General features: G+C 39.8%; 1 protein-coding gene across 1 annotated transcript; it reads left to right on the forward strand.

Annotated features, from left to right (window-relative positions):
- The first annotated feature begins 22,522 nt into the window (after positions 1-22,522).
- On the forward strand, positions 22,523-26,403 carry ric3b (RIC3 acetylcholine receptor chaperone b). Its single transcript, XM_030785057.1, has 6 exons — positions 22,523-22,640; positions 23,180-23,403; positions 24,129-24,210; positions 24,447-24,540; positions 24,803-24,945; positions 25,985-26,403. The coding sequence occupies exons 1-6, from the start codon at positions 22,523-22,525 to the stop codon at positions 26,401-26,403; spliced, it is 1,080 nt and encodes a 359-aa protein (XP_030640917.1).
- The last annotated feature ends 1,570 nt before the right edge of the window (positions 26,404-27,973 follow it).

Below are 27,973 nucleotides of genomic sequence, written 5' to 3' on the forward strand. Positions count from 1 at the left end.
CAAAAATTTTGTGCCAGGAGTACAAATTGACATTCATACCAATAGCGCAAATCCCTGTGAGACCATGTTGGAATTTTCACAAGATATTATACATACTAGGTTATCCATACACAGACTGAGGCAAAAGCCAAGTGCAGGGCCCTGCTCAGGCATCCTTGTTTGTGACAAAAGGGAGGGAATTGAGTCCACTGATGTCAGTTTCTTCTCTCCAATCTGCTCAGAGTTGGATGATGGACATAATTATAACAGGAGCCCACACACTGAAGCTGACCCTACCCCAAATTTAGATTCTATCAGCAAAAATTAGACCCTAGTCCAGATTTACTAGTTTTTTTTTACGGCTTCGGGTAAAGGCTGCATTCTCAAGATCCACCATACAGGATGGTAACAGATTCTTTAGAAAGCTTCATCTTAACATTACAGATTCTTTAGAAAGCCTGGTCTTAAAATTATGTCCTCAATAGGGCATATAAGAAACAACCCTTGCCAGGCTGGCTTTGCAAGGTGCCTCTAACCAAAGCACTTATAAATCCATAAGCAATACTAGTACTTTGGGACTCTGAGGGTGCCCAGCACATGCTGGGACCTTGTAGGTGCACAGCAGACTTACAGCTTCTTACAAGTCTTTGGAGGTTAATAGCTAAATTTCCTTCATATTATGTTTTTTTGAGGAACAATTATAGATCTGCATGGGATGTAAAAATCCACCAAGTATTAGGATGACAGTGACAACTCTAAGGGGGCCAAGAATTTTTTGACTTATTGACCTTTGAATATATTTTAGGCTGTATCTTGGCAACGGAAAGGCCTAGACACATGGGGCCAACTGTTTTGGGGAGGTCTAGGCTTCTTCTTTATTGTTGTTAATTTGTTTATATTTTTACATGTTGTGAATTTTTTTTTTAACATTTTTATAATTTCATAATATTTGACACTTAATTTTGGGACTTTGCTGGTGTTGCACATTAAAGCTGGTGGCAGATTCTAGTTCAGTATCCCCCAACACCCTTAGGACAGACATTGGTGGTCCATTCAGTTAGACCTCGGAGCCTACAAGTCTTAGCATACTAGCCTACGTGAATGGATTTCACATAGACTTCAGTTACAGATTGTGGAGGGTAATATGTATCTTACCTTCAAATAATGGCTTTTTGAGGATTCAAAGGCCAAAAATTATCAGTGCACCTCTGAATGATTAAGATGGTTTCTCCTAACATCTTTATAATCTGGCATCTCTTTTGACTTTCTATTGGCGGCTAAATTAAAATTCAAAATATTTATGTAAATTAAATGATATGAGTCACATACATATGTTCATAATTATGTCATTTGCATGTCGCTTAGTGTTGGTAAATGAAATTTCAAAGCTCTACGTGCTTTTGTTGCTTCACTATGTGTTGAAAAAGGTTGCAAACCCAACCCTTATTTCCTAATTGACTTTTTATTGGTGACCTAAATTATTGGTTAGAATTGTGTTGACATGTAGATTCTGTTCAAATCATCAAATATGTGATACCAAGTGTCTACGTGTCATCTCCAGGGTATACAGGCCCGCAGACAGTCTCCATTGGCTTTGCATTGATGATTTTAATGCCTTCAAAAATTCATCCACAGCCACAGTGTTCGCTACAGTTCATCACAGGGTGGCCCTCTGTTAGAATATGAAGTTTGGAAGCTCCAGGTGCAGCGGTTGCTTACATCTTAACCCTAACACCTTAAGCTGAACCCTGAGCACTTCGCTCCCGGGACTCCTTAGGCCTTTTCATGGGGTTTGAGAGGAAATATTTGTGTAAATTTAGTACTTTATGGTAGACACACCAAATGTTCAGGGCTTCACCTATGAGTTCTTGGGTTGTAGAATCTGAAGTTTCAGAGGCCTTGGTGCTTTCTGGCCAGAAACAGAACCACGGGTCAGACAGAATGGCTGAATTAAATACTTAAAAAATTAGTGAAAATTCAGTGCTCAGCCATAGACATGCCAGATAAAATAATACTCAAAAACCTTTTCACTGAAATGCATTGAAATTGAGTCCAGAAATAAAATATTATTCTCGATCCTTCTCATTGACATGCATTGAGCAATTCCAAAAATAAAATCTTATTCTCTAAACTCCCCAGTGAAGTGTATTGAGAAAGTGATATCTCAACTTTGACAAATGTATAATTTATAAGAGATCGTTCCTGAGACTCTAAGGATGCAGAATGCCAAATATGGTTGGCCAAAGTGTTTCTCTGAAGAGCCTTTATGTGCAGACTTGGGCCTCATTTTTAGGCAGATGGAGATGAGGTACTGTATTCTGGATGAATACAAATCTTTGAGTAAGCTGGATCATGTTAATTAAACTAAAACGAAAGTAAATATAAAGAAAAAACAAATATTAAATGAAATTTATTAAATTAATAGTGCGTGTGGAGCAATAATTTATTTATTTATTTAACAGGGACAATGGACAGTTAGTAACTGTCCCAGTATTAGCTAGAGAGTCAAATTTCATCTGTAGTCCCTGGGCAGGTGATACAAAGACAGGCAAGTTTTACAAAATAGTTTACAACAAAAGTTGAAATTGCACTGTCCAGTACGTAAACATAATAAAATACAACACATAAAAGTAAAAATAGTGCAGTGTGGATTAATAGGGGATGCAGCCAAGAATGATTTTTCAAGTGCATGCCATTCACCAGCACCTGTAATTCCTGTGCCTATGCAGTCAACAAACCGTCTCGGGTACTGAACTTCCCCCTCCTGCGTTGGTTAGTGAAGAAGCCATTTTCGGGAGTGACGGGCATTTTACCCTTCCTCCCCACTGACTGGGTGACCAGTCCTACAGTCGATTTCTTTTCGCCCTCAACCTGCACCCAGAAGTAGAATTGGCCTGAGGAGAAGCCCTCCATGTACAAGTCTTACAAGGCCAGATTCATAAGGAATTTAAAAAGCTTTTTCTTTACAGGCCGTAATAGAGAGAGTTGGGAAAGAATAGTCTTTTCTATTCTAATGTGTTAGAACCTTCAGCTTATACATTTTAGCAGTAATACCATATTTATTACTTGCATAATAGTTATTATGTATTATGGGCCATATTGTAATGATTTAAGCGCACAGCCTAAAGTGCACGGTCTTTTTAACATATTGTGTGTTGTGCACCTGCCTATATATTACTATCTTAATAATGTGCCCTTAAAATAACAGTGCTCCCCATCACCTTCCAGGAACCCCCAGAACCTGCAGTGGTACCAGGCTGGAAGTGGCTCCTCACTGTTTACAGCTGACAAGGCTGAATGACATCAAGGCCAGGATAACCTCGACCTTTGGAGCAATCTTAAAATTAGATTCCACCAAAAAGGTTTGAAGAAGTCTTCTTTAAATTAATTCTGCTTTTCTTAAACATTTGGGTAACGCACACGCACAGAGGGCCTTTAAATAATGTGTGTTGCAGATCACCAAGAAGCTGACTGGGACAGCAAAGGGAACAGGACTCTGTTCCCTGCCACCTCTGTTGGCAATGAGCTGGGTCGAGTGCTGATCAGTGTGCTGACAGCTCAGGAGGGATCTGGGCAGGAGCTGATGGCTGCTGACCTGGTCAAGTGATACCAGAAGGCTGGTGTGGATCCCCCTGTTGTGCTGCATGTTGACTGTGGGTGCTGCACTGAGACTGGGGAAACCAAGCTGAAGAATAAGTTCAGTGGGTGGCGAGATCTCCATGTAAGGCTGGACATCTGGCATTTTATGCAGCGAATCGCTTTGGGATGCACAACAGATGCCTATCAGCTGTATCCCATCTTTATGTCATGGCTTTCAGCATGCATCTTTGAGTGGGATGCAGCTGATGTTGCCCTGCTGCGCAGAGTGAAAAGGCAGCTACTTGTGTCCCAGGGTCTGCCTGCACTGTCAGACGAAGAAGTCAACGAACGGCTGACAAAGGAAGAGCTGGCAATGCATTGTTGGAGGAGGACCCGTGGAGAGAAAACCACTGTTGACCTCATTGAGCAGCTGCTAAGGGAGCTCACAGGGAGCAGTGGCAACGACTCCCTTGGTTTTCCTCTCCTCGACAGGGAAAGGATGGAGCACATCTGGCAGGTCCAGCAAAAGCATGTCAAGTGCATCCAGGACCCTCCTGGTGTAGCGCTGTATGCACAGATAGGGAGCATAACCAACGGGGGTGTGCTTCTGAAGACCTACAGGTGTGCCAGAGGCTCCACCTCCCTGGAGTCCTTTCACCTGCACCTTAACTGTTTCATCCCAGGTTTGTGTCAGTTGTGCAAATTGTATATATTTTAAGAGGGAATATTCAATGTATTTGTGTGTTTCCTAAATAGCGTTGTATTTATTTTGTAGGAACCAGTGCCAACAGCCTGAACTTCCAGGTTTATCTTCTGGAAGGGCTTAACAGGTGGAATCGGGACCGGGCCGCTGATTCCTTCCCATCAGGAGTATTGTGTCTCCGCAGCTACACAAGAGACCTTGTTTACAGCGTAAACAAGAATTATGAGAAGCTGTTTGGCAGGAAAGTCATCCCCACCTTCTGTCCACCAACGCGTTACACTGGTAAGACATATTAAAATGGGTAACTCTGCAGTAATTTCTCCACAGTCTTAATCTGTTTATGAACTGTATTATTCTCACTTTTTAAGGAGAGCTCATAGGAGTCCAGTACCTGTTCTGGCAAATTGGTCAGGCTCTGCAGGACATGCATTCAGATGAGGCAGCAGAGTTACTAGAAGACCTCAATGTGGAGGAAGTCACTCACAAGTCACTCGCTATTCGTCAAAGATGATTCTGTGGTGAGGCATGCCACCAGAATTAACACGACCTCCAGTGCTCCCTGGGTAAAATTAAACCGAGACTGAAAATACTTAGGGCATTGTTTGTACACATGTAATGTAGATGAACAATCGAATAGTCTTAATTAAACCAGGCAGGCTATAATTTTTTTCCATCAGTTAAGTGAGCGCTTTACGCTGAGCTCCTTGACAATAGGTGGCGACACCTCATTCTTGGAGCTCTGATCGCTTGTGTCATCGAGCGAAAACATGCTTAAATCAGAGCAAGAGTCCTGATCTAGACATGAGCATGTAATGCTATCTGTAATATGCTTGTGCAGTCTGATAATAGTACATTTATAAAGTTTCGAGTGAGTCTATTGAGGCGAAAGTGTATGACACGCAGGACATGCACTAGATCAAGTTTGGTGAGTTTTGTTTTTTAAACTTAGCTAGCTTAGCAGCATCACTTGAATTTTCTTTCAGAAGCCTGAAAGAACTGGTTAGTAATCGTGCCGAGTTGCATATAATTTTTTGTTGTTGTTGTTGTTTTTTACGACTGTTAGGTTTATGAATATTTTTTAAAAAAACGATCCCCTTGATGTTAAAAATTCGTAAAAAGTGCTAGATCAGCATGTGAGTTTGGGGGTTTGATGCTGGAGCACTTTGAATGGAAAGTGGATTGCGCAATCTTTTGTTTTGATGCGTCAATAAACTGTATAGCTATTTCTCGATCAAGAAAAAAAAGTTAATGTAGAATGTCTTTACAAATTCGAGACACTCTAAAACGCTTAACGTGAAAATCGCTTAGCGCGGTTTAAAGTACCAGATATGACAGGTAGACACTCCGAACTGATCACATTTATAGCTATTCCATAGTACTAAATATATCCAAAAGCTTGAGAATGTAGTCAGAGGGGAAATATTTTAATTATTGTTTAAGCGGTCTCTCTGTGCATACCTAAACCGGCTTAACGAGCTAGAACCTGTATCTAAAATGATACTCAAACCCTTCAACGAGTATAGCTGTTCTTCAGCACTAACTACATGCAAAATATTGAGAATGTAGTTAGAAGGGAAATGCTTCAAATACTCATTAAGCGTTTTTGGGGGGGGGGGGGGGGGGGGGGGGGGGGGGGCACATCTGCTTAACGGGCGAAAACATACCTAAAATGGTAACTAGAGACTCAAAACGTTCCACGATTATAGCTTCCCTTCAGCACTAACCATATCCAAAATCTTGAGAATGTAGTTAGAAGGGAAATACTGTAAATGATCATTAAGCGTTTTCTTTGCCCCCATCCGCTTAACGAGCGAAAACATGCCTAAAAAATGATGAGAGAACGTTCCACGATTATAGCTTCAGCAGTAACCATATGGAAAAGCTTGAGAATGTAGTTAGAGGGGAAATACTTTGAATGATCATTTTGTCTTTGCCGACATCAGCTTAACGAGCTAGAACTACGGGTGTAACGATACTGTACCGTACCGTTCGGGTACAGGACGTTCGGTTCGGTGCGCGTTGTGTTCGGTTCAGTACTGGTTGCGCGACTGAATATAGTCCAGCTTTAACCACGCACGTTTTTTATGCTCTGATGGTCAGTCGACCGAAACGTTAGTGAGTAAAGTGGTACTTGACAAGAAGTGTACCCACTCCTCTACATTTTTGTGTTCGGAACTAAAATTAAAAACCGAATTTCCTCTCGTAACGGTTATAAAAGCGTTACACTCTCCGATTCCACAATGGAGCCGTAATTAGCAACTGAATTAGCACATGTTCAGTGATGCAGCCTCGAAAGTATGGCGACCACAAAGCCAGAGCTTTATTATTATTCATTTTAGAACCTTCAGAAGCACTTTACGTTTTGTTATTAGGTTGCAGCAATATTAACTGACATTTTGAAAAAAAGTAATACCTAGACATAGGTATGTTTTTTTTTTTTTTTTTTTTTTTAAAAGAGAGAAAGGTGCCTTTATGTGCATTCCTTATGTGTTCAGGAAATTATTCTCAGTGCCACTGTTTACAAGTTTGTACAAGTTTATATGTTTACAAGTTAAATTCATAATAAATGAAAAGAAATTTCATGTTTAGCACGCTTTTCTTTCCCACTGTACCAAAAACGTACCGAACCGTGACTTCAAAACCCAGATAACCGAAATACTGTAAATACTCATTAGTCTAAGTGTTTTCTTTGCCCACTTCCACCTAACGAGCAAAAACATGCCTAAACTGATAACTAGATACTCAAAATATTCTAAGCTGCAAGGCACCAGTCGGCTACCAGTCACAAAAATGAAATGAACTGGTTGTCACATTGAGAATGGTTGCTCATGCTCAGCCTCCTGTACACTCATATTTATCTATACGAATCCCAATTAGTATGACTGTATGGAAATAATTTTTAAATTCATGCAAAATAAGCATAACATGTTGGGACTACAAATCTACTACTGTACATATCATCATTCTTAAGTTTCAAACATGTTGAATTAAAAACATCATCTCACTAAAAACGTCGGTCATGTTGATCGTTTGTTTTCGTGTACGGCTGACAGTTGCTGCTGCAAGGAGTTGTGGGACGCCAGTAGCTCCTTTCCTTTTGTAAAGGATGGTCCAGTGTACCCCATGCTAAAGGAGATTGAAGCATTGAAGCACCTTTCCTCAACGTTTACAGAATTTGATCAGCTCTTATCATGGCTGCCACTTAGATACTTCCGGGTCATTTCACTCAGCTAGGAACCTTCCTAAGCAAAAAAAAAAAAAAAAACCTATTCGAATGCATCCCTAGTTTGATCAGTACTTATGAAAACATAAGGGCAATCGTATCATATCAGAACTGCAGATTTGAAAAAGGTTCTTCAGCTTTTCGAAAAAGTGTGTACTGCTTGATACATGACAACAGCAGGACTCCAGCAGATTATTACTTTATCCATTACATGTGGAATGAAAAGGTATTGCTTCCCAAGAGCCATGGCAATTCCAAATCAGATAAGATATTTGTTCCATCCAAAAAAGCAGTTTTTTCACAATATAGTGTCTAATGACAAAGGCCAAGCACCCATAAACAAGTGTATGAGTGATGGAAATCCACAACATATGCCAGTGGATTGCCCTCGAAACTTAAAGCAAGTCAAAAACACTATTTAGGGAGTGAGAAGAAGATTTCAAAGGATGAAATGTCCAGTTTGCATGAGCTGGCATATCAATTTCCTAGCCTCATCTGGAACGCTACCACCTACCCAGACGTTGTGGTGTTTGCTGGAATGCCTGACATGATGGATTTATCACATGCAAATTTGGATGCCTCTGTGAAGCATAAATGTCCTCAGATGCTCAGTTATGATTAGGGGTGTAACGATACGCCAAAGTCACGGTTCGGTACGTACCTCGGTTTTGAAGGCACGGTTTGGTATGGTCTTGGTACAGTGAAAAAAAGACATGCAAAACATGAAATTTCCTTTCATTTAATATGAATTTACTTGTAAACTTATAAACTTGCACAAACTTGTAAACAATGGCAAAGTGGCCCTAATTTCCAGTTTGCTCTCCACTCTGGTTTTTAATTTTAGTTCCTCATACAGAAATGTGGAAGAGAGGGCCCACCGTATCTTGTCAAGTATCACTATTCTCTGACATTTCGGTCAACTGACCATCAAAGCATAAAAAAAGTAATGCACGTAACGTGCGTGGTTATAGCTAGACTATATTCACTGGAATCATATATTCCAGAACCGCGACACGAGACTTTGGAGGTTTGCATCGCGGTTTCAGTCTCAGTTTCAGAACCATTGTACCCTTAGTTATGATACATAAAAATCCCCTAACTGGAAGGTTGTATCAATACTTGTTAAGAGAAATACCGAACTTGAAGCAGACCCCATATTTCCAGTGGGCTTTATGTTGCATGAGAGGAGATTCATGAAACATCATGAGGGATTTTTGGAAGATATCCTTGGTAGGCTGGGTATGGATACCCAGAAGTACAAAAATAACCTGCTAACAATTGATAGAGAGAAAGGTATTGTGGTAGGCCTGTTGAAAATCAGTATTGTCTTGTGCTGCAACCATGCCTTGTGAGATGTTGAATACTGGGTCAGGCATAATGGAGGGAAAAAGGATGATGTGAAAGTCCTGAAACACCGTGTGTAGAAACTGATTGATTCCGCCCGTTCAAAAGAGTTTGCTGATCAATACCAAATTCTTGCTAGAATGTGATCAGAGGGTGTCAAGAATTACTTTGATAGGCAGCTGAACCTGGACACCCAGCCGCACATGGCCTCTTATTATACCTCTACTTTTCAAGGAATGTCAGCAACCAACAACATTAGTGAAAGCATGAACAAAATGATAAAGAACCAAAATGAATGGAGAGTACTTCCTGTAGATGGTTTGGTTCTCTCTCTGTACTACATGCAATCAAACTTTCTCATGAGTTCCAGAGAGCCAAATGTGGATTAAGGACTTACATTTTGAAAAAAGGATCTACAAGTTTTACAAACCAAGATGACAACAAAATTAACATCCCTGCCTTTCTTCCTCTGTAGAAAATAATAAACAGAATCATGACCAAAATCAAAAGTGAAGCATGTGCTGTTGAAGGAAAGCCATCTCGTAAGGTAACTCAGGCATCTGTAGCCAAAACAGCTGTTGAAATGGGACTGATAAGTCTGAATTCAGCCTTGAAGGTGTTTGTTGTGAAAAGTCCTGCAAATGCATGTGAATGTTGTGAGAAACACCTCTAGAGGAACAATGTGCTCTTGTCCAAGCACTGGTAAATGCTACCACATCCTTGCTGTAGAGATAGCCACAGGAACGCATTTCCCTATAAAGTGGACGTACAACCTGTCATTGATGAGGGAAAAGGCGAGGGGACGAGAGAAGAAATCTGGCAGGAAGCGACTGTGAGTGAAGGATTATGATTATGAGGTGCATCCTGCTCCTGATTCCTTACTCATGAATATCAACCGATTTGACAGCATCTGTACCATTCCTCAGTCTGGGGACAGTGACTATGATAAGAGAACAATGGCAACACTCCCAAGTCAAGTAGGCTCTCTCCACAAAGACCCAAAATGTCCTCAGATCCTGCCACATCAATGCCTATCTAAAACTGACACCATCTTCTGATATTGTTGACCCTGACTGGTGCATTGTTTCAGGCAGAAACATGTGCCTTTCTCCCAAGACTTGACTTGAAGGTGAAACAGTTGAGCAAGCAATAATATCATTCATCCAAGATTCAGAGAAGTCTGACAGTGTAATCTGTGTACCTACATACATGTTCCAGCTTGCAACAGTATACTGGGCACTCAGTTGTGATATGGTCCTCATACCACTGAATACTGATGTCTTTGAGGAAGGAGTGCATTGGATCCTAGCTGTTTCAGCAATTCCTGAAAGAGATTTCTATGTTTTCAACTCCATAAAGAATCGTGCAACAGCTGAACATGCTGCTCCAAGCCTGAGCATGCTGCTCATGGCTTTTGTTTACACAGCAGCTGGAGAACAATTCCAATTTGAAGATATGAAAGTGATTGCTGTTTCTGATACTCCTCAGCAAGGTAATGGTTATGATTGTGTCATTTATGTGATCCTGACTGCATGCTCAATCACTGGCAACTTCCCATTGCGCACCATAAACAGCAAAAAAGCAAGATCCTGGATACATACTATGATTCTGAAACACAACCCAACAAGAGGAAAAAGATCAGGGGCCTCATTACAGAAACTTCCTAAGTCTGAAATCCTATCTTATCTCAGTTTAGGATGACATTTAGGATTTTTGGTATTACAGAAATATGTGTCCTAACTGCATTTAGGAAAAAGGATAGGAATTTAGCTGTTACAGAACCATCCTAACATTGTACACGTCTTTTTTTTGTCCATAATAGCAATGAGAGTTGATATTATGACTTGTCCATCTTGAGCAGCCTACTGGTACATTCTAATCAGAGATACAGGCAGTCTCGTGTACATTCTAAGCAGAGGTACAGGCATGACAGGACGACCGCAATTGAAAATCGAATTTACAGTTATTGTTAGGATATCTGAGATAGGATACGACATGGCCATGAGTTTAGGAATTGCTTCTGTAATAGGAAGATAGGATTTTTCCTATCTTTGAAACTTAAGATAGGACAAGCAGTTGGGATATTTTTCTGTAATGAGGCCCATGGTCTTAAAGGACAGCAGCTTTGAAAATTCAAAGAAAAAGTCAGGTCTTATCAAAGTCCCTGTCAAACATTCCAGTAAATGAAAGAGATGCAGGTAGAGGAGGCTTCTGCAGAGGCTCCAGTTGGAACTAAATCATGACAAAAACTGGACCATATGCAGAGCAAATGGCTGCGAAGGGGATCCACGAGACAGAGACACTCAAGTCCTCTGTGTTGTTTGTAGATCTTGGCTCCACCAGCAGTGTGTGATGGCAGTTGACAATTCAAGCAACCATCAAATGTTATACTATAAGTGCCACTACTGCCTATGAAAGATATTCATGTAGCTGTTGTTCTTTAAAGTATTCATTTGTTTATAATGACTGTAAAAGTAGCTGTTCAGTTTAGGATTATGGATCCCACCTGCATAAAGAGATACTGTTACCCTGCAGAAAAAAAAACAAAGAACAATGAAGTGAGCTGTTTGTACCGAACTTCTGGCCTATTGGTGGGAGATGGATTCATTTTAGTTAGTCGATTCCTTTGAACAGTTCGAGACACTGAACCGTGTTTTTTGGAGTTTTCGAGATTTTGGTTTTTTTGCACTTCTGGCATGTCACTCCTTTCTTCACTCGATGAAGCTTTATGCTGAATGCAAAAGGCCGTGTACAGATCTAATCTTAATCATGTAGATACTCAAACTTTGCATAATTTCAATAAAGCTGTTTATTTCTTCTTTGCTAATGTTCCCTTTATATTTAAATTTCAAAATGGTAAAATAAAAAATGTATCGATAAACGTGGAAAGCCTAAAACACATCAGTTTAACATCATACAATTACGTGCATGTCCTTAAAACTCCTTATTTTTTTCTTTCCAACAAACAGTGCTATCATTTAATTGTTAAAAAACGTTTCTAATATCAAATTTTTAATCAGGTAACATAAACCCACATGTCGCATTTATTAGCTACACGACAGTTTCCTTTTTGTCACACAAAAGCGAGCATGCGTGTCTTTCAGCCTCTTCCTCTTTTCCGAACTGTGCTAGCTAGGCCTTATAGGATACTGGAATGGCGTATCTATCGAATCAACAGAATGACCGAGAACATGAGTTAAGTCTTTGGGTGTCTTCGGGTAGACTCGTCTACTGCATGAACCATCGAACTCGGGCTTTGAAACTCAAGCTGTCTGAGTATTTCCCTTATGGCTACATTCTTAAGCTTTTGGAAATAGTTAGTGCTGAAGGACCGCTATAATCGTGGAAGGTTTCGAGTCTCTGGCTATCAGTTTATTAGACAAAGTTTATTAGACAAAGAGACATCCAGAGAGGAAAGCATTATGAAGGGCCCAGTTATTAAAAATAAAAATGGCACTCCCATTGACAACATGGCTTGCTCTATGGTTTACAGACGTAATTTGTTAGGAACATCTTGTGGTTTATACTTTGATTTATATTTTAACATATGTTAGCAAGGGTACGAGACCTTTGTAGACCTTTTCAGAATTTGTTATGTTAACAGTTTGCTCATAAAACACATCATTTTGACTGACTAATATATATTCCATGTGATGGCAGCTGGTTTCTCATTGTAAAAAGCTCTTATATAACAATATATGACATGAATTACTTGTATGAACTTGTGTATTGACACTGTATGTTTTGTTTGGTAGTAGTGATGGATGGCCATGGTTTTGAACCTCTGAAAATGGAGGGGACACAGCCCTTTCAAAAGATGCTTAAAGGAGAGCCGAAAAAGCATGAGCTGAGCCCCGCCTTCACAGATACCATGGCAACAGGGTCACTGTCCATTAAACAGGAGTCTTACTCTGAAATCATGAAGTATGAATCTGACAGCCCACTGAACATCAAAGAAGAACACTTTGAAATCACAGTCATGGTCCCAGAGGAACCCACAGGTCTGGAAATGAAGCAGTCTGCCAGTAGTAAAAGCTGTGGTGAAGGGTCTGAGTTTGCTGAAACACCCCTCTCCTCTCCTATCCAATCAGACTCTGAGTCGGAGTTGGATGATGGCTGTGATCCCAACTGGGCTCCGTATACTCAAAAAGCACGCACATCCAAACCAAAGGTCCACTGTACTCCCAGCATAACCCAGGACTCCCCCAAAAAACGAGTCAGGAAGATGAGACCACCTGCTGAAAAGGCAAAGAGGCTAAAACATGCACTGGAGATGGTGCAAGGTGCTACTGGCTCTGAATTTTCACAAGGTATTATATGTACACGGTTATCCATACATGGACTGAGGCAAAAGCCAAGTGCAGGGCCTTGCTCAGGTGTCTCTGTCAGTGACAGAAGGGGGGGACTTGAGTCCACTGATGTTAGTTTCGTCTCTCCAATCCAGTCAGAGTCAGAGTTGGATGATGGACATGATTTTAAAAGGAGCCCACACACTGAAGCTATCCCTTCCGCAAAATCGCAGAACCGCTGTATTGGACCCACACCCCAAGCCCCAGCCACTGAAAGGGACAGGAAAAAGAAAACCCTTGCAGAGAAAGGGAATAAACCAAAGTGCCATAAACCACGGAATCATTTGTGTGATGCATGTGGAAAGGCTTTTACGTCAGGAAGAGACTTGAGACGTCACATGCACACTCACACTGGAGAAAAGCCATTCCCTGACCGGTACTTTCAGGAGATGACAACTTCAAATGGAACCATTGAAATGAAAGAAAATTCAGTCATTTCCTTACAAAAACACCCTTTCACAAGGCGTTCACTGGAAGAAAAAAAGAGGATAAAGGAGCTTGGACCGGACCGACCCGATTTACAAATTCAGCAGCAGGCAAGTGATCGAGGACGAGCTTACTTTCGGGGCTTCTCCCGCTCTTGTTATGACAAACGGAGTTGGCTAGCTGGATGTGGTGTAAGTAATGCCTTTTATTGCTTTCCCTGTTTGCTATTTCAAAGTGTCGGCACCAAAGCGTTGTGGACAACGACGGGGGTACAAGACCTAAAACATCTTTCTGAAAAATGCAAACGACACGAAAGTAGCCGCAGCCATCTAGACAGTAGCATGAAGCTAATTTTTTTTGGCAGGGTTAGCATTGCTGTACAGCTAGATGAAGGCTACAGGATTGGCATTAGAAGGCACAACGAAGAGGTGACAAAAAATCGACACATCCTGTCCAAAATAATAGACTGTGTGAAATTTTGTGGAGCCTTTGAGTTAGCTTTGCGTGGCCATGATGAGAGTGAGAGCTCTGATAAGCCGGGGATATTCGGTGGGTTAGTGGATTTTGTTGCGTCTCTTGATGGAGTGTTGAAAGAGCACCTTGAGAATGCCACTGTATTTAAAGGAACTTCAAAAACTGTGCAGAACGAGCTACTGGACTGTATGTTGTCTGTTGTGAGGGAACACATCATCAAAGAAGCCCAGAACAGTGATTTTTTATCAATCCAGGCAGATGAGATAATGGATATTGCCACACAGTCCCAACTTGTTCTTGTGCTGCGCTACATTGATGACAGAAACAATGTGCAGGAAAGATTTTTTGAGTTCATCCCTCTGCAGTCAGCCACAGCTGAGTCCATCGCTACAGCACTAAAAGAGCGTCTTGCTGCCATTCTGCCTGAGGATCAGAAAAGTAAGCTCATCTGCCAGGCATATGGTGGAGCCAGCGTGATGAGGGGTGCCACTGCAGTTGTTCAGAGGAAGATACAAGATGTGTACCCAAATGCCCACTACATCCACTGCAGAATGGTAAACATCTCACAGTCCATATTTTGTTCTTTGCTGAAGAAGAATGCAATTTGTATGATCAAAAATATAATGCACTTTTGTGGGAGCTGTAGGTTTCTGTATTGAGTGAGTCAGGGTGCATATGACAGAGAAGCTGAAATAATATTCACCTGAGCTTCACTTCTCCTGATATCTTCACTTCTCCTGGTATCTCCTGATACTCATAATACACCCTCCCCTTGTCTCTGACCACTGTAAAAAAGTCTTCCTGTTTCTTCATCTTGTTCAGCAATGACGCATTTGTAAAAGTTTAGCAAATAAGTAGTTTGTATGATGTTCATTGTAATAACACACCTTTAGGGGAGAGGCATAATATGGCTAAAACCACCTGTTATTTCTTGAGCCCCTCCTTGTTTGTTACATGGTATAAAATAATGCTTTTTAAAATAATTTAGAATGCTTTTTAGTTTCTCTGCACAGAGACACACTACTGCATCTCTACTGAGATGTTTGTATTGTGTTGTAAAATAAAGCCTCGTTTAGAAATCAGTTTGGTTCCTTAGTATGAATTATTCAGAGCTATTGGGCATTGGAGATCTGAAATTATTCATCACCCTCAAAACTGAAAAGAGAATTTCTTCCATATTTTTTATGAAGATGTACTCAGACACTGATATTTAGCATTAGATAGAAAGTCGTACATCAGATGTACGATCAACCGAGGGAATTTAATTTCTAGATATTTTTAACTACAGGATTCTTTGCTGCAAGACTTAAGGAATAATCTTCAGTGTTCACATTTTGTCCAGCAGATGGCAACAGAAGGCTCTATAAATGACCTTGGAGTTAGCTAATATTTTCCTACTCTTTTTATGACTTCATAGAGTGTAACAGTGGCAGTAAAATTACTTTAGTAGTTCCATATTTAGAAATTTGGAAATGGGTGATGTAGGTGAAATGGGCATTTTCTCATCTTTACATATTATTATTATTTTTATTCTTCTCTCTGTAGGTCTGTGATACCATACTGGGACACACCCAGGAACACTTTTCCTTCACAAACCACCTTGTCAGTGCTACCTTGCTGCAGGGGGACAGGTTTGAACAGTACAAGATGGCATTTCCTGAAGATGAACTCAGGAAAACTTTGAAGGCATACCCAATGCTCAGTGGAAGCAAGCTGAAGACAGAGCTTAATCTCATCTACAGCACGGAAGAGTTCAAAGCCTGTCGTGGTGCTGTGGACCTATTCCAGTTGTTTATGGAGAATAATCTTGAAGAAGTCTTTTCAGAGACTGTCACTCTCCTAAAAATCCTCATCACCACACCCATGACCACAGCAGAAGATGAGAGCTCCTCAACTTTGAAAAAAATTAAAACTTTCCTCAGAAATGCCATGACCCGGGAGGGGCTGAATACACTGGCCATGCTTTCGGTGGAAAAAAGACTGATGACTAAGATGACTGACTTTAACCAGAAAGTCATTGAGAAATTTTCAGGCCAGAAGGAAAGGAGGGCAAAATTTATGTTCAAATAATGCCACTGGCTTGTGTTAGGCAAGATTACACTGTTGTGTTGTTTTTGTTTTTTTTTTATTTTTTATTTTTTTTGCTGAGCTATGAAGCGCTGCTTCGGTTTGTTTACCCCCCCCCCCCCCCCCCCCCCCCCAAACATTTTTTTTTATCACCAGCCGCCACTGCAGCTTAATGTATCTTTTGTGGTCTTGTAATCTGGAATTTGAATAAAATGTAAATATTTAAATCTGTTCACTTTGTGAAAACAGTATAACATGATGTAATACTTTTTATAAGCAGTTTGTGTACATGAAATTGTCTAAGATTAATACCAGGCTAGTTGAGAATAATCCCCTGAGGTGAAATGAGGATGTGTCAGATACAAATAAGAACAGAATATTGTTCACTTTAAAACCTTACATTCCTAGTGACCTACTTCAAACATTTCCAAATCATAACACCCCCATAATTTTATTACTGTAGCTTTGCTATTCATTACAATAATCATATTAGTTGTTTGTGATTTGTAATTGCTTTTTTGAAATTATGACTCGAGAGAGAGAGAGCAGCGTACAGAGCCTGGGCAGGGCTCCACCTGAGCAGGTGTGTCTTAGTAAATGCAGAGTGTGCAGATGTTTTCCACTTGAATGCAACATCAGTCCATGTATTTGTCTTGTTTGTCACTGCTGGCATGAGCTGCTGAGTCAAAGGGCCTGGGGTTTTATTTTTGTACTGCCGTTTCTTAGTTATTATGATCTGCTCTTAATGAGATACCTGGGGAGAGACCAGGTCGACCAATGTGTCACAAGTTACAGTTTTGCTCCTCCCCCGCCAATGAGACATCAGTGAGCACTTCCTTTAAGGTCCTTCCATCATCATTTATGTGTCATCGCACACCAGCCCTCTTCAGCCTCACCCATCCGTCCTTCCATCCGTCCACTTTTTTTGTCTGTTCTCTTGACAACGAGTAACACTTTTCTGAGGTGAGTCATTGTGATGATCATATGATTACTGCTGACAGCGGTGTTGATTTGACATCAGCCTTTTGAAATTCATTGTTAATCATTTGTGCAATTCTAAGAGCAGGTATGAGTGCATTTTGCACGTCTTTAGTGGAGTAGATTACATATTCTTTCAATAACAGTAAGTTAACAAGTCAACAAGTGAATATACATTCTTCATATTTTCTATGTCTATATATATTTTACAGTATATATTGTCAGTATATATTCTTTCAAGTGCTTGTGAGAGATGTAAATTTATCTTTACACAGAGTGTGCTGCCTTTTACTCAGACTTAGAACCTCGAACTGTATGAAACTGTTTCTTCTCTCAAGAGATTGACTACATATAGAGATGTCAACACTGTCGCTTGGGCTCCACCACAACATGCCAACAGGGGTTAATGTGTCGTTATGGAGAAATAGGCTGAGGTCCAAACACTATGCAGAAAAGCTACCCCTGCAGCCCCTGCAGGCCCAGTCTGATGGGAGTGCATGCAACCTAGCAACCACTGCAGAAGAGCAAGGAGAAACCATGCAATTGGTAACAAGGGAATATTCAAATTTTACAAATTCACCACAGTATTCAGCCCAGCACTGATAATTAAAATGCTAATGATTTACAGTCTGTGAAATTCTTAACGTAATCACATCTGTCAGAAACTATGAGAGGAAGCAATGTAAGATGTGAGTTAGATAAAGGTTTCACTAACTCATGTTCCATATTTTTAACACTCTCACAGGCTGAACCAGTGTCGTCAAGGACTGAATCGGGTATGAGGGTTGATTGGTTACTGTCTTCAGTGATTGAGATATGAATTCTGATTTTTACAGATATAATCAATATGCCACAATCCAACACTATTCTCTGGTCTTCTAGGAAGATTTTATTCAGAAAGAAACATTGATGGAGACAGCAAAAACATGTCCAAACTCATATCACAGGACATTCTAAGGTATAGAGTTATACATTGCATTTCACAGCTGTGTGGACAACGACTTGAGCAGATTTAAGTGCTACGCACATTTAAGCACTATGCAAAAAGATTTTGAAGTACAACCTGATATGAGGAGAATACCAACATGAAACATAGCACCTCCACACTTGAGTTTTCACTAAATCCATTATTGCTGTACAATTTGACCTGAATGTCTCTCACCTAACTCAACTCAGAAAATTACTTTAAAGGTTTCAGTATTTATAGTTAAAGTTAACTAGAAGTTAACTAGAATGGTTCTTTAGAGGCCTGTTTGTATCACTGATTTCAAGGATAGCCACATTTATTGGATTGACATAGCAAGAAATACATAGCCAGCAAACTGAATAAAAATGAACATTTCCAAGGTAGTTGATAAGACAATAGATAAGAAAATGGGATGAAGATTAGCAAGGGTCAGTTGAACTTAAAGACTTCAGATGAACTGTATTTGATATCATTGAGGTGAACATGTTTTAACATGTTTTAATCCATAGGATTCATATGGAAGCAGAGAAGATTTTGGGAAGGTGCAAGGTGCCGTATGTTTGCTTGGAAAGGATACACATCTATTTATCTCAGGACCAACCTGTTCTCACGACAACAGGAAAGATTCTGGTATTATTAACTAACCTCACCGTGTCAACCATAATATTGAGATGGTTGCAAAGTTAATACTTTTTTAAAGGCATGTTTGACATTACAGTGCCTGTGCCTTTCAATGTATGTGCTATACTAACACCAAACATTCATATCACATACACAGCATATTCATTTAATGTTCATATCACATTTATGTCCTTAGCAGTCCCTTCCTGTATATTTCTATGCATAACATTGGTCAGTCTCAAATCATTTCAACAGAAAGAGCTGCTGAAACAAAGTGTAACTTGGTAAAAGAGAAGAGTAACAATTAGGCAGCAGTAAAAATTGATAAAACAGCCACTGGAATACTTTTGTATGGAATTGTTAACATTTTTAACTGAGCCATTTTTAACTGAGCCTAAAAACTTTTGGATTCTACTGATTCAAGACTATCTGAAGGAGTAATCCACTGTCACTATACAGGGTACCTTGAGGACCAGAGAAACGCCATTCAGGTCAGTGCCCATGGGAAAGCAGATACAGGAACCTGAGATCCCTACCACAGGAACAGCACTATGTTCACCCTCAAAACCTCCGCCAACCAACTTTACTCGGCCGACCTGTGGAGAATCAGAGTATAGAACCTGTTTGAAACACGAACCTGAATCTCCACCAAAGTTTCAATTTGACATATGTATGAAACATGAACCACATACTGAAAATGACCTGGTTACAAATTTCAACATCAATCCAGAGACCAAGCTTGAACGGAACTGGGCAGCAGAGTCTTCAGCAGATTCTGAAACCCTTACGGAGCCGAAATCAGAATCGCCTACCACCACAGACTCACACGTAAACCAGTTAAATGAGGACTACTGTGCTGTATGTTTGAATGGAGGAGACCTGCTGTGCTGTGACCGCTGTCCTAAAGTATACCACCTTTCCTGCCATGTCCCTCCTCTCCTCAGCTTTCCTGCGTATGTATATATCACATTTTAAATTCATGACTGTCATACATAACATTTACTTAATAGTTCATAGTGTCTGCAGTATTTCAGACAGTCACCCTTACATCTGCTTTATAATGAAGCCTTTGTTATTGCTTGCAAACACAGAGGCGACTGGGTGTGTACACTTTGTCGAAATGTACGAGAACCCGAGATGGAGTATGACTGTGATAACAGTCGCTTCCACATGGAGAACAGTCAGATAAAAATGTCATATGGATTGTCCAGCATTGATCAGAGGGTAAGTAGTGAGATATAGAAGATAACTAAGCTTCTTTCCCAGTTGCTGAGAGCTGTACTCATGTGGGATTTGGCTCTAGCCCCAGCCAAATTTTAACCAACCAACCAAATGTTACCTTTCTGGGTCACCCCAGGGCCCTGATGTATGTTAATGTATGACTGAAACAATAATCTACATTCAGCATAGCTTGTCTAAAGGAGAGTTTTCAGATCATAATTACAGAAGGATGTGCTTTCAGACAAACGCAGAAACTTGAAAATGAATGTCATGTATGCAGTTTTATGACACACACACACACACACACAGACAAGAAGAACAGCAAAAAAACCAGTTCTTATTATATTCTTATGATTTTTGTATGTTACCCAGCCAGAAAGTCCAAACTAACATTTGTCTGTGTGCTCTTTCCTTTATTGAACTTGATACGTGTTTACGGTGGGGAACTGCTGAGGGGTCCTGGATGATGCTGAGTGTTTTCTTCCATTGCAGAGATGTGAGAAACTGACGTTGCTGTTGTGCTGCAATGCTCTCAGTGGTCCGTTCCATGAACCTGTTAGTCCTCTGGTCAGTCTCTGGTCAGCTAGTACAGTTTTAAAGTAGTTTTCTTGTTTGCTCCTCCAAGTCAAACAATAAAGCTGATTTGAAGACCTTATTTATATCCAGTGACAGAATATTCCATAACAGCTTTGAGACAGCTTATCAGTGATTTTTTTTTTTTTGCTGCCCTTTCAGGTTCGTCATTATTACCAGATCATTAAGAAGCCAATGGATTTGTCTACAATCAGGAGGAAGCTGAGTAAGAGCAGTCCCCTCCACTACCGGGTACCTGAGGAGTTTGTGTCTGACGTTTACCTCATGTTCAAGAACTGTGCCAAGTTCAATTATGTGAGTGACACATGGACAGTTTCACATTTTCACAAGATAACCATGAGAAAGAGTATTTTCATGACTTGTGTATGCATATAGTATAATATGTGGTATGACACAGAAGGTCTGATGTTGGTTATGGCTAAACTTTACCTCTTTCATGCAAGAAAACATTTTGACTATGGGATCTTAAAAAATTATATCAATGAAGTATTTTTGATAATACTCCATTATGTCTTAAGTCTAAGGGTAACTTTGAATGGTGTAGGCTGGTGATTATGATTGTATTAAGATTTGTCACAACAATACTACGTGCCTTATATGAGCAAGATATATGTCACCGGTATCTGTTCTAACCAAACACAAACCCGGGTATTTGTTACAACCCAGCTACCTTATTGAACTGTACACTGCCCCCTGTTTCAAGACTTGAAATAATTTTGTATTGTACTAAATCAGCCTTCAGATGAAAACTGCCATTTCAGTAATTTTCAGTCAGCTTCAATCTAGCACTACTAGACAGGAGCCAAGAAATTTTTGATAACTGGTACTCTAGTTCTTCACCATGATGCATATCTGAAGCTATTAATGAATTTTGAAAAAAATATATATTGCAGGGTACAGCTGGAACAAATACCTGAACAACATACAAGCCTATACTTTTGTTTTAGAGGTTAATGCTGCATCTCCCTTTTCTCATTTGTGACCTCCAGCCAGATTCAGAGGTTGCTCAGGCAGGTCACAGTCTGGAAGCATTCTTCACCTCTTCGCTTAAGGATGTATTTCCTGAATATGACTTCTCAAGCCTTGTGCATCACAGACGTCAGTCAGGCGACAGCCGACATCACCACCCCTTAATCAGCAAGAGGAAAAGGAAGAAGTTCTTTGTTAACAATAGGAAAGATTACTATTAGCTGGTAGAGCTCAATTTGATGTCAGTCTGTTTAAGGCATTAACTGCAGTTGAATGATATAGATGAAATCCCAGAGTGGCCTCAATGAATTTGTTTCAGTTCATGGCAAGAATGGCAAAGATTATGTTAGGCTGTAGTACACTATTGATTAAAACATTTTTTGTTTACATTAGCATTATTGCATTCACATGATTTGCAGTTATTATTAAGTTATACGAAAATGCTATTGTCGCACTAGAAATATACTTGTACAATTAGAATGTGTCTGTCCTTTTTCATGTTAAATAAAACGTATCGTCTTACTCTTCTGTTTTGATTCCATTTGAATTCAGTGCAACATTGCATCAAGCTTCCTCATAAAAACAACCTTTAGACAACTCCGAGATGTTTTGGGACCTCTGTAGTTACAGACACACTAATTCCAGTGTCTCTGCTATAACGTTGGAAAATATATTTATTACTTATTTTTATTTATTACCTATTTGCGGGGATTTCCCTAGGGATGAAGTTGAGCCGTTGAACTGATGAATGTATTTAAATAATGTCAATCAGTGAGCGCAAAAATGAAGGATGGGTTTATTCTAATTATTATAATAATTACTACTACTACTATGCAAATTCCTCCTCTCGTAGTCCGGTGGCACCATCTAGAGGGCATCTGGCGCCTGGCAGTCGTTTTAAAGAATCAACATGAAAGATGAAATTTACCGGAAGTCACCATTCATTACTGATAGTAAAGCGGTACTAAGGGGAATGTAATGTATTTATGGTCGTAATATATTAAACCTCAAAACGCTTATCTTCCAAAATGTCAATGTCTACTTTTCAAAAGATTACTCTCGTATCTTGTCTCGTGCTGTGTGTCGCTCTACTTCTTCCCAAAATGCTTTTGTCCCGAGGAAAAAGAGACGTTGCGCAGCCAGATGGTAAGGTTTTGCGTTTTAGCGATGGTTGTAGTTAATTAATGATGTCATCTTCAGCAGTTGCTTTAATTTCCACGGTAACTTTGTGGTTGTTACTGAGGCTTGGCTATGTCTTCTTGTTCTTATGTTATTTTGTTCTGGTCATTTCTGTTCCAAATAAATGTCTTGTCATGCATACAAAACCTTCCATTTTGTTAGACGTTTGCTTCGACCCCAACTCTTCGAAGCGTTTCATGCAGTAATGTTTATACGAATTTAAAACAGTAACCCCCTTGTCAACACCAGACTGGAATTGTGAAACAAAAATTGGAATACGATAAGATAGCAACAGCGAGGCCCTGTCCCATCTGCATATATTTTATGTGAGGGTGCACGGATGCTGTTAATGCTTGCTGTCAATTAAGAGTTCTCTTGAAACGTTGCCCGGTTGTCGAGACGTGGGTAGTTAAATGCATTTATGTGCCCGTCTGTTATTTAGAGTGAACCTCTGAACAGCCACCCTTGCAGGCCTACTACTATGCACATTTCCTCTTTTTTTTTAGGGACACCTGGACATTATCCTCCAATGGTCCATAGACAGCCAGCTGGAGAAAACAGGCGAGGTGCTGGTAAGCATTTTTCCAGGGCTCATAACCCCGAAGCTATTGCCAGAGCAAAAAGTGGAGGTACAGGAGCCGTGGCTGGTGGAAAGTCTAACCTTGCAGGGCAGATCATTCCAGTTTATGGGTTTGGGATCCTCCTCTACATTCTGTACATTCTTTTCAAGGTAAGAACAGGCGCTTACAGTACAGTATACCCCTGTATTTAAAATAAAATCTGTTTATTTAGTCATTGCATAAAAATTCATTTTGTAAGGTCAACATATGACAAATAACACAGCAGTGTGACAAATCTAAGGCCGCAGATAGGTATATATACTGTGCACAATATATATATTACACATTACAATACAATATGATAGTGACCAGTATGTAATAGCCAGGTCTATGTATGTTTTTACTGAACTCCTTAATTTAGAAATCTTATCTCAGAATGAAGCTTTTAATATCCTGATTTTTTTTTCTTTTTGGGTAATGGTATTGTACACCATTTTCCTGAGGATACAAAGTTTCAAAAACAAAAAAAAAAAAAAAAGAGAGAGAGAGAGAGAGAGGGAGCTTTGGCCGTGCAATCAAAAACTTTATCAGTTAAGCTTATTCTTGTTGATTTGTGATAATCTGCTATATGGAGTCAGAAATGAACAGTGGAGTGCAGTCTTATGTTACATATAGTAAGTGGTAAGGATCTCAAGGTTGATATTAAATTGACTCAGCCTGTGTACAGTACTTCATATTGCTGAGAGAAAAAACATTGTCTATTATTGAGCCAAGGAACAAGATATTGCTCTTTTTCAGTCAGCTACCTTTACATGCACTTGAAACCAGTTCTTAGAATTTAAAGTCCACCAGCTCAGTTGGTATAGTCAATAATATTTTTCCTTTTCTTTTGCAGATTACATCCAAGGGGAAAAGTGCCAAACCCTCTGAGAGTCGTCTCTCCGCTTTGAGATCAGAGAACATGAAGAGAAAAATCAGTAAGTGCCGTTAAAACAGACTTATTCATGGGCATAATTAGTCAGTGTGTTTTGCTTGCTCAGTGGTTTAATATGTCACTGGTGATGACATCACTTAATAAGGTTTGCACAGTGGTGTAATATTACAGAGGTTATTAATGTGAAGGTTTGTTTAGTGTGGATTCAGAGTTGATCTGCTTCACAATGAGTGTTTTGTCGATCCTGTTGATATGCATTGATCTTCCCTTCATTCTTAGCGGATTTTGAGCTTGCCCAGCTTCAGGAGAAGCTGAAGGAAACTGAAGAAGTAATGGAGAGGATTGTGTCCAAATCCAACTACAGCCCTGAAAGGTTTGCTTTTTCACTCTTTCTTTGTCCAGCTCTATTTTCTCTGTCTTGGCCTCATGCTTTGTATTTCTATCACTCTTATGTTTACTCTTTATCCTCTCTCTCTCTCTCTCTCTCTCTCCCCCTCCCTCCCTCTGCGGTTCTCTCTGTCTGTCTCTCTCTGTCTCTCTCTTTCTCGCTCTCTCCATCTCTCCCTCTCTCTCTCTCTATCTCTCTTTCCCTTTCTTTGCCTCTCTCTCCCCTTTCTCATTTAATACCACGGCAGGATCAGAGGTGTGAGTGCAGACCAGGAGGAGAAGCTGTTGCTCCAGTTAAGGGAGATAACATGTATGATGAAGGAGGGCCGGTTGGTGGAGGAGATCTCTCCAGAGACAGCTGAGGACTCTGCCTTTGCCCACGATTGGGAAGGTATATCAGGAAACACAGTTCACCTCTTCATGTCACATCATGTTTAATCCATCATCATATGTCCCCACATGACAGATGTTTATCTTCTGAGTAATTTAGTTGCCCCTTTTAGATGAGTAAGTTAGATGAGTATGAGTGCCACTCAGATGTGGCCATTTTGCAGTATCTCTAGAAACCACTAATGAAGTCTGTGCACATCATGGTTCAAAAATGTTTTTTCTTTTAAACTGCAGAATTACTGTCACCAATATGGTGTCCAAGATTTGTACACCACTGATCATTGGTGTTTGCGAATTACGTGTAACAAATGACTTCCCATTTAGCGCTTTAAAATTAAGGATTTGTGAATTAGTGGTGTAAGAAGGTAGTTTTTCATGTCTTTATTGTGTATAAGTTAGTTTGCAACCCATAGTCTAAATCTGAAATCACAAATTTCTGTATAAATAACCTCCTGTACTTCTACTTATTTAAATTCCAGTAAGTGAAATGGACGTGTGGCTTGTATGAAATATGTCAGAGTTGTAGCTGAAGCTATGACTCAGGGTGCTACATCAAATAAAACATAAATACTTTACATTTTGAATTAAAAAAATACATTTTTACTTTGTAGATATACAGTGAATTTATAGAACCCTTTCAAACTGGATAGACCCCTTTCCTGAGCAGAAGGCAGTGGAGAGGCATGTTATCTTCGAGTTTGCTAAAAAGAATGACTGTCAATACATGAGAGAATAGGGAAGGACAGTAAACAAAGGCAATATGATCCTGGGAGAGTGGATCACCTGCTCATGTATACACAGGAGCACACACGGTATTGAACGTATTCAATGTGTAACTCGAGATGTATCGCTGATGAAGTTTCTCAAATCATTGTCCAAGCCTGTTTTAAACTATTAAACATCAATTGAATAGTTAGCTTTAGAGACAGGTATGTAGTAAAACTATTTTCTAAACTGTTAGCTCACTAATAAGTACACTGATTCTCTACAGTGAATCAGTGATCTCTACGTATGACTGAGTTGAGCCTTTGTTTAAACAGACTACCCAGAGGAGCCACACCAGGAGTGGGATCACCGCTGCTGTAGGCATGGTCATTTCCACCAGCCCAGTGAAGAGACAGAGACTGTGGATGGGGGTGTTGAGCTGGAGGATGGAGGAGAGTTGTCGTATGAAACTGGAGGGGACGCAGGAGTGCCTGATGATGTAGGTCCTGGCATTGATGTTGAGGATAAAGTGTCAGATGATGCTGTCAGTGGAGCTGATCAAGTGGACTTTGAAGGTAAGAGGGAGGGTAGATTAGAGGATGAGGCTGTCTATGAAGAGCAAGCACAAGGGTTCAAACACCAGGATTTCCCTGAAGATATGCAAGAGGACAAGTACAACCTCAACTGGACAGATTCATGCTCTAGTGTGCTGAGACGGAGGAACAAGAATGAATCCGAGATGACAATGAATTAATTTAATTGCATGGATTCTTCTCAGTTCAGTTATTACAGAGTGAAGAGATAGGGAAAGCTTGTTGCTAACCAGTTTTTATCATTGTTCCCTTATTTCTGAATTTGGGGGGGGGGGGGGGGGGGGGTCCGGCTAGGATTAACCTTCAGAAGTAGGGTGCAGCTTCAACAGGCAGAAAACGTGAACCTCATTTTTGATAATCTTGACTCTGGCCCAAGGAGATAATTCTTGGCTTTTACTTCTGTGTGAAGAGGTGCATGATGGGACCACTCTTCTGCAGGGATGTGACCTCAGGGTCTTTTGTGGAGGCTGCACTTTTTAACACATCATCTCTCAGTCACACATCTCTTCATCTTGTTATTGTACAGCCTGGGCAGCACTAGCCTTAGAGTACCTCTAGACTGATTTCTTTCTTTCTTTTTCTTTCCAATGAACTTCCTCTTCCTGTGTAACAGTTCTGTGATGTTGAATGCACTCTTGCACAAATCTGAGGTATACATTGGTAATAATTTGTATTACCACAGGCACTGATGTTGATATTGTTGGATGATTATAGTATTTAACATATTTAAATATGGTTCGAGAGAGAGATGCCAGTGATAAGCTTTGTATCCCCCCCCCTTTTTTTTTTACATTTATGAACTCTCCAGGTGCATTATGTCTCAATGAAAATATGAATAAGAAAACTAAAAATATCTGCTTTTTTTTTTTTTTTTCATTTTTTTATGATCTTTTGTTGATTAAATATCTTATACTGTAAAAACTTAAAATACAGTTCAGGGTCCTGCTGCTTATCTGGCCCTTAATACTGCATTGAAATTGAAACTTCTAAAAGTAAATTGTTAAATTGTCTTGATAACGTAGGAGCTTGATTGTTTGTTAGCTTTGGATGAGTGTTTTCTTAATGCCATTTTGAACTCCATACTACTGTAAGGCTTGTGAAATAGAAAGCAGTCTCTTTTGGTTGGTTACATTTACTATTTATTTATCTATTTATTTTTTGTCTGTTATTTATCTATTTAACATGTTCACTGTATGTTTCAATGTGAATCATACCAAAATGATGTAAGGAAGTTGTCTAGGTTGTTTCTTTTCCACTTTCGTTATATATCACTGGTTTAGTTTACACATAGTGCACTCAATAAAATATTTTCATTTCTACATGTCATGTGCTGTATCGATATTATAGTCTGCTAAAATAGAATGATTTAAATAATTTAGGTCTGAGGGAATTCTTCGTTATCTTAGGTAAGTTGTTACCTTGGTTGCTGCTTATAAAGAAAAGGAGGCAATGACATCTTGGTTCACACCTCCTCCCTCCCTCACAGGGGGACAAAAGATAAAAACAAGTACTTTTCCCTGCCCTTCTTGCTGATGGAAGTAGCAGTAAGTAGCTTTGTTACTCTCATAATCCTGACAGTTTAAATCATTTTAACTCAACAAATACTCTAAACTGAATTGAGTGAGACATGAGGTACCTCAGTCTGGTCCCAAAACAACCAATTCTGTCAGGCAAGTACAGATATGCTCATGACAGCACCACTCCACCACCCTCTTTTTTTTTTTTTTTTTA

This window comes from Chanos chanos, chromosome 1 (genome assembly GCF_902362185.1).
Source record: "Chanos chanos chromosome 1, fChaCha1.1, whole genome shotgun sequence".
Taxonomy (NCBI): Eukaryota; Metazoa; Chordata; class Actinopteri; order Gonorynchiformes; family Chanidae; genus Chanos; species Chanos chanos.

Coding starts and splice junctions, on each gene's coding strand:
- ric3b (XM_030785057.1), top strand. CDS start 22,523: ATGTCAATGTCTACTTTTCAAAAGATTACTCTCGTATCTTGTCTCGTG. Junction 23,404..24,128: donor TTCTGTACATTCTTTTCAAG/GTAAGAACAGGC, acceptor TTTCTTTTGCAG/ATTACATCCAAGGGGAAAAG. Junction 24,541..24,802: donor TCCAACTACAGCCCTGAAAG/GTTTGCTTTTTC, acceptor ATACCACGGCAG/GATCAGAGGTGTGAGTGCAG.